The sequence below is a fragment of the Oncorhynchus keta genome, chromosome 8 (genome assembly GCF_023373465.1).
Source record: "Oncorhynchus keta strain PuntledgeMale-10-30-2019 chromosome 8, Oket_V2, whole genome shotgun sequence".
Classification (NCBI taxonomy): Eukaryota; Metazoa; Chordata; class Actinopteri; order Salmoniformes; family Salmonidae; genus Oncorhynchus; species Oncorhynchus keta.
Genome location: NC_068428.1, coordinates 39865387 through 39877886, shown reverse-complemented (window position 1 = coordinate 39877886; position 12500 = coordinate 39865387). Strand labels below are relative to the sequence as shown.

Sequence of the window (12500 nt, the reverse complement as noted above, 5' to 3'; positions counted from 1 at the left end):
CATGAAGCTGCTGGATGGGAAGCGTTCCCAGGCCGTAGGGATACTCATCTCTAGTCTGCACCTGGCGATGAAGGACATACAGGAAGGTGAGTGACACATAGCATTGGTTTTCAAACCTCTCCTCTGGGATTATTAGGTGAATCAGATGAGGTGAACCTTGATTAGTTGAATCGGGAGACCTAATTCAGGGCTGCAACAAAATCGTGAAACGCCTGGTATCCCCGAAATGAGGTTTGAAAACCACTGGCATATACTGTACATCTAATATCGTCTCTGAGAAGAAGGGTGTAAATATACTCTCTATTTAAATGTGATCTTGACATTCAACAGAGGCTTTTATCCAAAGTTATTACATAAATAGTAGATAAATGCCTACAGTGGGGCAAAAAAGTATTTAGTCAGCCACCAATTGTGCAAGTTCTCCCACTTAAAAAGATGAGAGAGGCCTGTAATTTTCATCATAGGTACACTTCAACTATGACAGACAAAATAAGAAAGAAAAGAAATCCAGAAAATCACATTGTAGGATTTTTAATGAATTTACCAGAACACACAACTTTAATCTAAGATAGTCTGGCACGATTTACAGTTTACACATACGTTATATTCAATATTTGTGGCCCACGTAGGACTCAAACCCACAACTCGAGCACCACCCACTGGGCACACCACATAAATTCAATGTGGATAATTGGGTAATATTTGGTTGAGATCAATGCAATTGCGTCCTATATTCATCCATTGAAAAAGAACACCAGAATTAAGTTGAATTTCCAATGTGTTATCACTATGTTTTTAACCACAACGAAATTCCAACGGAAAAATTTGTTTGGGTTTAGTTGTCACCCAAAATGTCGATCACTTTCAAACATTTTAAACTACAGCAAAGTTTAAATTGGAATAAAATGTCTCATATTTTGTTTATTTATACAACAGTGTAGCCCTTTCCTGCAGTAAAATGATCAGATCGCCCTCTAGTGGCCTCATTGGTGGAATGTTATTCATATTTTTCAGAATTTCCCGAATTCATAAACATTATAAAATATAAAATACATTCATCCCGTGTTTCTATAGCAAACGCTTTTGTTTAATTTCAGTCTTCTGTGATGTATATAAAGTGTAATATTGGGATGCAAACTAAAAATGTCATACATTTCAACTCTGTGTCTGACATGGTACAGGTGTGTTCTTTTTGTCAGACCATAACCATGTGTGTGAGGTGTAAACTAGATGTGTTGAAGACTACCAAGAAACACTCTGTGTAAGCCTGATTTAGCCCACTGCAGTAAAAAGTTAATTAATATTGCTTTGCTTCATCTAATAGCAGAACCAAATGACCTGGATTACAGTTTAGATTACATTAAAAGTACCAAAGGAGAACTTTATAGTTACAGTAACCTCTAAACGTGGCCATGGATGTGTTACTCATTTTAGGGTTGAATGTTACATTAGATGTAAGATGGCCTTAACTTTAGGCTATTTACTGTAGAACAAAAGTAATATTTAATTGTGTTTGGTTGACAATGCAACTCAATATCAACATTTAAAGTAGATGTATCTACTGCTTGGATAGATCAGTCTGAGCCACTGGTTTAATCCCATTCTTTAACTTTAATCCAACATGTCATTCTTAAACTGCTGATAAGTTCATAGGCTATTTATTGTATTTCAAAAGTGATGTTGAATTGTGTTTGGTTGTTATGGCAACCATATGTCAACATTTGAAGGAGATCGTTCCAATTGTGCCACTGATTTAGACTGGCAAACTTTAAATGCACTTTAAATAAACTTTGGTTTGATTTAGTCCTTTTCTTTAACATAGATTTTTGGTTGAGATGGAGACGTGAACCCAACATATTATTTATTAATTTGTAGACAAACTGGAATTAAAACCACACTAAGTCAGTGGCACAGATGGAACTATCCAAGCAGAAGATACATCTCCTTCAAATGTTGATATTTGGTTGTGTTGACAACCAAACACAATTCAATATCACTAATTATTATTACATTTGAAACCAACCAGAGTTTGAAATCCTAGGCCTATTGTATTGTCTATTTTTAATGGAATTCTGGGTAAATTTGAAACAATAACTGTTGTTGATTTTGCAAATGCTCTATAGGCATATATTCATGATAAATGAGTGATGCATTTATGTTTACATTTAATTTGCACTGTTATACCTTCCCTTTGATAGCAACAGTAAATCTATTTCGTTTTTAAGTGGAAATCTCTCAACATTCATTCTCACAATAGCACACTGGTAATGGTCATAGCAAACAGGGCTGATCTGGATTAAAAGCCCTGATAGGAGAACAAAGGGTAGCTAGCTGTAGATTGATCAATTCTCCAGTAGGAGGTGCTGGCCAGACACATGTATTTTTTCTGATAGTGGATATAACCGTTGAAGATCTGACAATATTTTAAAGGTACAAATTCAACATATTTTATACAAGGTTTGTCTATTTTTAAATTTGGTTACCATGGTGACATAATTCTTCTGCTTGAAATTTCACCTCAAAACAACATTTTACCTTGATTACTTTTTTCAAATCCAATTTATTTTCCACGTAGCTTCCACGTCACAATGCGTTGACAAATGACGTTGAAACAACTTTGATTCGACCAGTTTGTGCCCAGTGAAGAGGCAGGTAGCCTGGTGGGCAGGAGAGTTGGGCCAGTAACCAAAAGGTTGCTAGATCGAATCCCCCAATCTGTCTTTCTGCCCATGAACAGAGCAGTTAACCCACTGTTCCCTGGGCTTCTGATTCTGAGGGGTTGGGTTAAATGCGGAAGACACATTTCATTTGAAGGCGTTCAGTTGTACAACTGACTAGGTATCCCCCTTTACATGTGGGTAATCTATGCATGGTTACGGTCCAACCAAGTGAGTCATCTGAACCACAACTAAACATCTGACTCTTGGCCCCTCTACCCTGTATTTGACTTCATTCATTCATTCATTCATTCAGACAGACAGACAGACAGACAGACAGACAGACAGACAGACAGACAGACAGACAGACAGACAGACAGACAGACAGACAGACAGACAGACAGACAGACAGACAGACAGACAGACAGATAGTCAGACTGAGTGGAATATCAGGATTTACTGTCACGTCTTATATAGTCAGACTGAGTGGAACATCAGGATTTACTGTCATGTCTTATATAGTCAGACTGAGTGGAACATCAGGATTTACTGTCATGTCTTATATAGTCAGACTGAGTGGAATATCAGGATTTACTGTCACGTCTTATATAGTCAGACTGAGTGGAACATCAGGATTTACTGTCATGTCTTATATAGTCAGACTGAGTGGAATATCAGGATTTACTGTCACGTCTTATATAGTCAGACTGAGTGGAACATCAGGATTTACTGTCATGTCTTATATAGTCAGACTGAGTGGAATATCAGGATTTACTGTCACGTCTTATATAGTCAGACTGAGTGGAATATCAGGATTTACTGTCATGTCTTATATAGTCAGACTGAGTGGAACATCAGGATTTACTGTCATGTCTTATATAGTCAGACTGAGTGGAATATCAGGATTTACTGTCATGTCTTATATAGTCAGACTGAGTGGAACATCAGGATTTACTGTCACGTCTTATATAGTCAGACTGAGTGGAATATCAGGATTTACTGTCATGTCTTATATAGTCAGACTGAGTGGAACATCAGGATTTACTGTCACGTCTTATATAGTCAGACTGAGTGGAATATCAGGATTTACTGTCATGTCTTATATAGTCAGACTGAGTGGAATATCAGGATTTACTGTCACGTCTTATATAGTCAGACTGAGTGGAACATCAGGATTTACTGTCATGTCTTATATAGTCAGACTGAGTGGAATATCAGGATTTACTGTCACGTCTTATATAGTCAGACTGAGTGGAATATCAGGATTTACTGTCACGTCTTATATAGTCAGACTGAGTGGAATATCAGGATTTACTGTCACGTCTTATATAGTCAGACTGAGTGGAATATCAGGATTTACTGTCACGTCTTATATAGTCAGACTGAGTGGAATATCAGGATTTACTGTCACGTCTTATATAGTCAGACTGAGTGGAATATCAGGATTTACTGTCATGTCTTATATAGTCAGACTGAGTGGAATATCAGGATTTACTGTCACGTCTTATATAGTCAGACTGAGTGGAATATCAGGATTTACTGTCATGTCTTATATAGTCAGACTGAGTGGAATATCAGGATTTACTGTCATGTCTTATATAGTCAGACTGAGTGGAATATCAGGATTTACTGTCATGTCTTATATAGTCAGACTGAGTGGAACATCAGGATTTACTGTCATGTCTTATATAGTCAGACTGAGTGGAATATCAGGATTTACTGTCACGTCTTATATAGTCAGACTGAGTGGAATATCAGGATTTACTGTCATGTCTTATATAGTCAGACTGAGTGGAATATCAGGATTTACTGTCACGTCTTATATAGTCAGACTGAGTGGAACATCAGGATTTACTGTCATGTCTTATATAGTCAGACTGAGTGGAATATCAGGATTTACTGTCACGTCTTATATAGTCAGACTGAGTGGAACATCAGGATTTACTGTCATGTCTTATATAGTCAGACTGAGTGGAATATCAGGATTTACTGTCACGTCTTATATAGTCAGACTGAGTGGAATATCAGGATTTACTGTCATGTCTTATATAGTCAGACTGAGTGGAACATCAGGATTTACTGTCACGTCTTATATAGTCAGACTGAGTGGAATATCAGGATTTACTGTCATGTCTTATATAGTCAGATTGAGTGGAACATCAGGATTTACTGTCATGTCTTATATAGTCAGACTGAGTGGAACATCAGGATTTACTGTCACGTCTTATATAGTCAGACTGAGTGGAACATCAGGATTTACTGTCACGTCTTATATAGTCAGACTGAGTGGAATATCAGGATTTACTGTCATGTCTTATATAGTCAGACTGAGTGGAACATCAGGATTTACTGTCATGTCTTATATAGTCAGACTGAGTGGAATATCAGGTTTTACTGTCACGTCTTATATAGTCTGGATCAAAACCAGGGACCAGAACAGGGGAAAACAGGGAACAAAACAGGGACCAGAACAGGAGAAAACAGGGAACAAAACAGGGACCAGAACAGGGGAAAACAGGGAACAAAACAGGGACCAGAACAGGGGAAAACAGGGAACAAAACAGGGACCAGAACAGGAGAAAACAGGGAACAAAACAGGGACCAGAACAGGAGAAAACAGGGAACAAAACAGGGACCAGAACAGGGGAAAACAGGGAACAAAACAGGGACCAGAACAGGGGAAAACAGGGAACAAAACAGGGACCAGAACAGGGGAAAACAGGGAACAAAACAGGGACCAGAACAGGGGAAAACAGGGAACAAAACAGGGACCAGAACAGGAGAAAACAGGGAACAAAACAGGGACCAGAACAGGGGAAAACAGGGACCAGAACAGGGACCAGAACAGGGGAAAACAGGGAACAAAACAGGGACCAGAACAGGAGAAAACAGGGAACAAAACAGGGACCAGAACAGGGGAAAACAGGGAACAAAACAGGGACCAGAACAGGGGAAAACAGGGAACAAAACAGGAACCAGAACAGGAGAAAACAGGGAACAAAACAGGGACCAGAACAGGGGAAAACAGGGAAGAAAACAGGGACCAGAACAGGAGAAAACAGGGAACAAAACAGGGACCAGAACAGGGGAAAACAGGGAAGAAAACAGGGACCAGAACAGGAGAAAACAGGGAACAAAACAGGGACCAGAACAGGGGAAAACAGGGAACAAAACAGGGACCAGAACAGGGGAAAACAGGGAACAAAACAGGGACCAGAACAGGGGAAAACAGGGAACAAATCAGGGACCAGAACAGGAGAAAACAGGGAACAAAACAGGGACCAGAACAGGGGAAAACAGGGACCAGAACAGGAGAAAACAGGGAACAAAACAGGGACCAGAACAGGGGAAAACAGGGAACAAAACAGGGACCAGAACAGGGGAAAACAGGGAACAAATCAGGGACCAGAACAGGAGAAAACAGGGAACAAAACTGGGACCAGAACAGGAGAAAACAGTGAACAAAACAGGGACCAGAACAGGGGAAAACAGGGAACAAAACAGGGACCAGAACAGGGGAAAACGGAACAAAACAGGGACCAGACAGGGGAAAACAGGGACCAGAACAGGGGACAGAAAAGGGGACAACAGGGAACAAAACAGGGACCAGAACAGGGGAAAACAGGGAACAAAACAGGGACCAGAACAGGGGAAAACAGGGAACAAAACAGGGACCAGACAGGGGAAAACAGGGACCAGAACAGGGGACAGAAAAGGGGAAAACAGGGAACAAAACAGGGACCAGAACAGGGGAAAACGGAACAAAACAGGGACCAGAACAGGGGAAAACAGGGAACAAAACAGGGACCAGAACAGGAGAAAACAGGGAACAAAACAGGGACCAGAACAGGGGAAAACAGGGAACAAAACAGGGACCAGAACAGGAGAAAACAGGGAACAAAACAGGGACCAGAACAGGGGAAAACAGGGACCAGAACAGGGACCAGAACAGGGGAAAACAGGGAACAAAACAGGGACCAGAACAGGAGAAAACAGGGAACAAAACAGGGACCAGAACAGGGGAAAACAGGGAACAAAACAGGGACCAGAACAGGGGAAAACAGGGAACAAAACAGGAACCAGAACAGGAGAAAACAGGGAACAAAACAGGGACCAGAACAGGGGAAAACAGGGAAGAAAACAGGGACCAGAACAGGAGAAAACAGGGAACAAAACAGGGACCAGAACAGGGGAAAACAGGGAAGAAAACAGGGACCAGAACAGGAGAAAACAGGGAACAAAACAGGGACCAGAACAGGGGAAAACAGGGAACAAAACAGGGACCAGAACAGGGGAAAACAGGGAACAAAACAGGGACCAGAACAGGGGAAAACAGGGACCAGAACAGGAGAAAACAGGGAACAAAACAGGGACCAGAACAGGGGAAAACAGGGAACAAAACAGGGACCAGACAGGGGAAAACAGGGACCAGAACAGGGGACAGAAAAGGGGAAAACAGGGAACAAAACAGGGACCAGAACAGGGGAAAACGGAACAAAACAGGGACCAGAACAGGGGAAAACAGGGAACAAAACAGGGACCAGAACAGGAGAAAACAGGGAACAAAACAGGGACCAGAACAGGAGAAAACAGGGAACAAAACAGGGACCAGAACAGGAGAAAACAGGGAACAAAACAGGGACCAGAACAGGGGAAAACAGGGAACAAAACAGGGACCAGAACAGGAGAAAACAGGGAACAAAACAGGGACCAGAACAGGAGAAAACAGGGAACAAAACAGGGACCAGAACAGGGGAGAACAGGGAACAAAACAGGGACCAGAACAGGAGAAAACATGGAACAAAACAGGGACCAGAACAGGAGAAAACAGGGAACAAAACAGGGACCAGAACAGGAGAAAACAGGGAACAAAACAGGGACCAGAACAGGAGAAAACAGGGAACAAAACAGGGACCAGAACAGGGGAAAACAGGGACCAGAACAGGGGACAGAAAAGGGGACAACAGGGGACAGCAGGGAAACCTCCATTTGATCCAGTCATGTTGGATTTCAGCTCATTGAAACTTGAGACCTTAGGAATCGTGATAAGCGAAGTACTTGGCCAGTTTGCTTAGCTTGGTATTTTGTGTGATTATGGTGAAAGCCTCACTAATATAGCTCTGTCTACACCACCACTATATGCCCTGCAAGAATATCCTTCTCTGCCCCCAGGACTAAATCAACACACTGTAAAACTCCCTGCCCCTCTAGGCACGAGCTGAGGAGGGACACTGTCCCACAAATGTGTCCTTTGATTTAAAGCATGACTCAATGAACCTGTTTACTCCCTGTAGCTGTGCTGAATGTGGACAACTCCGTAGTGGACGTGGAAACCATCCAGGCTTTATACGAAAACGTGAGTGTCCTGACCTACTTCTGTCCCCCTTTTCTTTTATTGTACTGTTCAGTTTGGCTTCCCTTTCAGAGAGCCCAGCCTGACTTTTTTTTTTGCATTTCGAGACCTCAGTGTCAAGTGTTGTTTGTGCCTCACTCATCTCAGAGAGCCCAGCCTGATGAGCTGCAGCGGATAAAGAAACACTACCAAACGTCCGAGGAGGAGCAGGTCAAGCTGCTGGACAAACCTGAACAGTGAGTGTTCTCCTTTCCCTCCTCATCACATCCTTTATATATATATATATCTTTAAATGTACCCCTTTTTCTCACCCAATTTCGTGATATTCAATTGGTAGTTACAGTCTTGTCCCATCGCTGCAATTCCCGTACGGACTCGGAAGAGGCGAGGGTCGAGAGTCACGCGTCCTCCGAAACACGACCCTTGCCAAGCCGCACTGTGTCTTGACACACTGCTCGCTTAACCCGGAAGCCAACCGCACCAACGTGTTGGAGGAAACGTCGTATATCTGGCAACCAAAGTCAGCGTGCATGCGCCCGGCCCGCCACAAGGAGACGATAGAGGGGACTCCGTATCACATTTTTTATATTCTGTATAACCGTGATTAGCTCCACCTCAAGGAACCAACGACTCTAAGGCACCATCTTTCAAAGACTTGACAAAGACGGTAGTGACATCAAAGTAACGTCCATCATGTCACCTGTGTTGTCTCTAGGTTCCTGTTTGAGTTATCTCAGATACCAGACTTCCCAGACAGGGCTTCATGTATCATCTTCCAGTCTGTCTTCATAGACGCCATCGACTCCATTCAGCACAAGTTGGACATTGTCTCTCGCGTCTGCAAGGTTGGAACTCTCTCTTCATGTTAGTTCATACTAGATGGCTGTTAAAAGGGTGAAACTCTCTTCATGTTAGTTCATACTAGATGGCTGTCAAAGGGTGAAACTCTCTCTTCATGTTAGTTCATCCTAGATGGCTGTCAAAGGGTGAAACTCTCTCTTCATGTTAGTTCATACTAGATGTCTGTCAACAGGTGAAACTCTCTCTTCATGTTAGTTCATCCTAGATGGCTGTCAAAGGGTGAACCTCTCTTCATGTTAGATCATCCTAGATGTCTGTCAAAGGGTGAAACTCTCTTCATATTAGTTCATACTAGATGGCTGTCAAAGGGTGAAACTCTCTTCCTGTTAGTTCATCCTAGATGTCTGTCAACAGGTGAAACTCTCTCTTCATGTTAGTTCATCCTAGATGGCTGTCAAAGGGTGAAACTCTCTTCATGTTAGATCATCCTAGATGTCTGTCAAAGGGTGAAACTCTCTTCATGTTAGTTCATACTAGATGTCTGTCAAAGGGTGAAACTCTCTTCATGTTAGTTCATACTAGATGTCTGTCAAAGAGTGAAACTCTCTTCATGTTAGTTCATACTAGATGGCTGTCAAAGGGTGAAACTCTCTTCATGTTAGTTCATACTAGATGTCTGTCAAAGGGTGAAACTCTCTTCATGTTAGTTCATACTAGATGGCTGTCAAAGGGGTAGAGTGTTTTAGTGGTCCAGCAACATAGAAACCACAGGAAACGTGTTTTATTGTAGAACACGTTTTGCAGACTACATAAAGAATCTTACAGAGAAACTTCACTCAAAAACTATCTGTTGGTATCTGTTTCATTAGTTCACTGTTGATACAATCCTAAAATGTTTTGCATGTCAGCAATCAAGTTTTCAAGATATTGGACTTTCAAGAAGCAATGTGTCACCGACCGCATTATCACATTAAACGTAAATGTAACTTGTCTCAGTGGTCTGAAATACAGTCAACACTATGTTCAGTTAACAGTAGACAGTGCATTTCTGTCTCCAGGATCTGATGGACACCTGCAGTGTGAGGGAGGTGATGGGTCTGATTCTAGCCCTGGGGAACCACATGAACGGGGGCAACAGGACCAGAGGACAGGCAGACGGCTTCGGACTGGAGATCCTGCCCAAACTAAAGGACGTCAAGAGCAGGGTAAGCGCTGTGTTACAGGACAAAGTAGGGCTAGATGAGTGTATAATATCACCTAGTAAAGACCTACAACTCACAGCATTTTAGAAGCAGAATAAAGAACAGATGTATTGCTTTGTGTTGGTTTCCTTTGAGGTTGAGGATCGTTTATCTTCTCTGTTCTCTTCTGTTTTTTCTGAAGGACAATCGTATCAGTCTGGTTGACTATGTGACATCGTACTATCTCCGCAACCTGGACGAGGTCATGTCAAACATTTGTTCATCACTTTATTGACATACATTTTACTGGAAGTTAGTCTATGGGTGTTTTAGTTTTTAGACATTCTGGTGTTTTCATTTATTTATTTTTTTTGTTTCTATGTGGAACAAATATCATGTTGTTGTTGTCACTCTGATGTTGCTGTCATTGTTTCCCTCCAGAACGCTGGAACAGAGAGAAGTGTATTCCCTCTCCCTGAGCCTCAGGATGTGTTCCTGGCTGCCCAGGTCAAGTTTGAAGACATCACCAAGGACCTGAGACAGCTGAGACGAGACCTGACAGGTCAGAGGTCATTCATGCCTAATCACAACACTGTGACGTCAGCAACACAAACAGATATGCAGGCAGGCATGCAGGCAGGCATGCAGGCAGGCATGCAGGCAGGCATGCAGGCAGGCAGAGACATGCAGGCAGAGACATGCAGGCCGACTGACTGACTGTTTCACCTGCTGTGCCAGAGTCAAAGGTTATCACTGGGGTTTCGCCTTCGGTAACAACTGTTTAGATCTGGTGTTCTTAAACCATTTCAGCTCCAGACCTAAATGAGAAATTTACCAACTTCCTGTGACCCAAGTTGTCCTCCGTTGACCCAAATTAAGATGAAATAGTGTTTTCTCATAACTCGCTGCTCACCTCCAACATGCCCACGGCCCCCTTTTAGGTCCCGACTCATAGTTTAAGAAACCCTGGTTTAGATGCATCGATGCACATAGATGCACCCCAGATGGTGGCAACCGCTCTCTCTCTCTCTCTCTCTCTCTCTCTCTCTCTCTCTCTCTCTCTCTCTCTCTCTCTCTCTCTCTCTCTCTCTCTCTATATATATATATATTTCTGTCTCTCTCTCTCTCTCTCTCTCTCTCTCTCTCTCTCTCTCTCTCTCTCTCTCTCTCTCTCTCTCTCTCTCTCTCTCTCTTTCTGTCTGTTTCTCTCTCTCTCTGACTCTCTCTCGCTCTCTGTCTCTCTCTCGCTCTCTCTCTCTCTCTGTCTCTCTCTCTCACAGTCTCTCTTTCTCTCTCTCTGCTTGTCTCTCTCCCCCCTCTTTCTCTGTCTCTCTCTCTCCCCCCCCCCTCTCTCTCTCTCCCCTCACTCTCTGTATCCACCCCCTGTCTCTTTCTCTCTTTACTCCTACTGCTGCTCTGTTTTTTCCCTCTGGCTCACCGACCAATCAGGGTATCACAGGAGCCGGAGGAGCCAGTCTCCAGGCCCAGTCATAATACAGCCTGCTGGGAGCCACGGTTACAACCCGCCCCCGCGCCACGCTCCATCATCATCACCCAGATAAGATTACAAAGAATACTGTTGTCATTCAGGATTTGTGTAAACTGTGGAGGCGGGTATGTGCATCGTTTGGCGACTAGCGAGTCTTTCTATGTTTTGCCTTTTGTGTTGAAGCGGAGTTTGGTCCTTTCAGACAGGAAGAGGGTCATTCAGTCTCAGGTAAACAGAGGTCTACTTTTGGAGAAACAGGTGTATTTTGAGATAGAGTTGAACTACTGTCCTGTAGAGCAGCTGATGCACCTCACAGCAAACTCAAACACACTTCTTGAGTTGTGTTTTTGTTTGTTTCGTGTAGGTTATATCTCATCTGTGATTGGGCAGCTCTTGACCTGTGTGACCACTTAGTGCTTCCACAAATAGATGTGATTTCTTTCCTGACAAAGAAACAATATATTCTATATGTATTGTGCAAAGGCACAGACCACCGCAAAGTGATTCATTCAATGACTACAGCTGACAGTTCATATTTCCCAGTGGGGATAAACTGATGTTTCAACAGGAGAGGAGAGAATAGCTCAGTACACACACACACACACACACACACACACACACACACACACACACACACACACACACACACACACACACACACACACACACACACACACACACACACGCACACGCACACACACACACACAGACACACACACACACACAGACACACACACACACAGACACACACACACACAGACACACACACACACAGACACACACACACAGACACACACACACAGACACACACACGTTTTGTTCTTCTATCCTTGTGCGGACCTAAAATTATTTTTCCTAAACCTAACCCTAACCCCTAACCCTAACCCTAACCCTAACCCTAACCCTAACCCTTACCTTAACCCTAACCCTAACCCCAACCCCGACCCTTACTTTAAACCTAACCCTTACCTTAAACCTAACCTTAACCCTTACCTTAAACCTAACCCCAACCCTTACCT

General features: G+C 42.8%; 1 protein-coding gene across 1 annotated transcript in view; it reads left to right on the top strand.

Annotated features, from left to right (window-relative positions):
• LOC118387225 (formin-like) overlaps nucleotides 1-12500 on the top strand; it is an 80032-nt gene that overhangs the window by 46040 nt on the left and 21492 nt on the right. Inside the window, exons 7-13 of the mRNA XM_052523335.1 lie at nucleotides 1-86; nucleotides 7952-8013; nucleotides 8158-8246; nucleotides 8726-8855; nucleotides 9870-10016; nucleotides 10195-10254; nucleotides 10434-10554. The exon at nucleotides 1-86 is cut by the window's left edge and continues 2 nt beyond it. Of these exons, the coding sequence (XP_052379295.1) occupies nucleotides 1-86; nucleotides 7952-8013; nucleotides 8158-8246; nucleotides 8726-8855; nucleotides 9870-10016; nucleotides 10195-10254; nucleotides 10434-10554 (695 nt within the window). The remainder of the gene's footprint in view (nucleotides 87-7951; nucleotides 8014-8157; nucleotides 8247-8725; nucleotides 8856-9869; nucleotides 10017-10194; nucleotides 10255-10433; nucleotides 10555-12500) is intronic.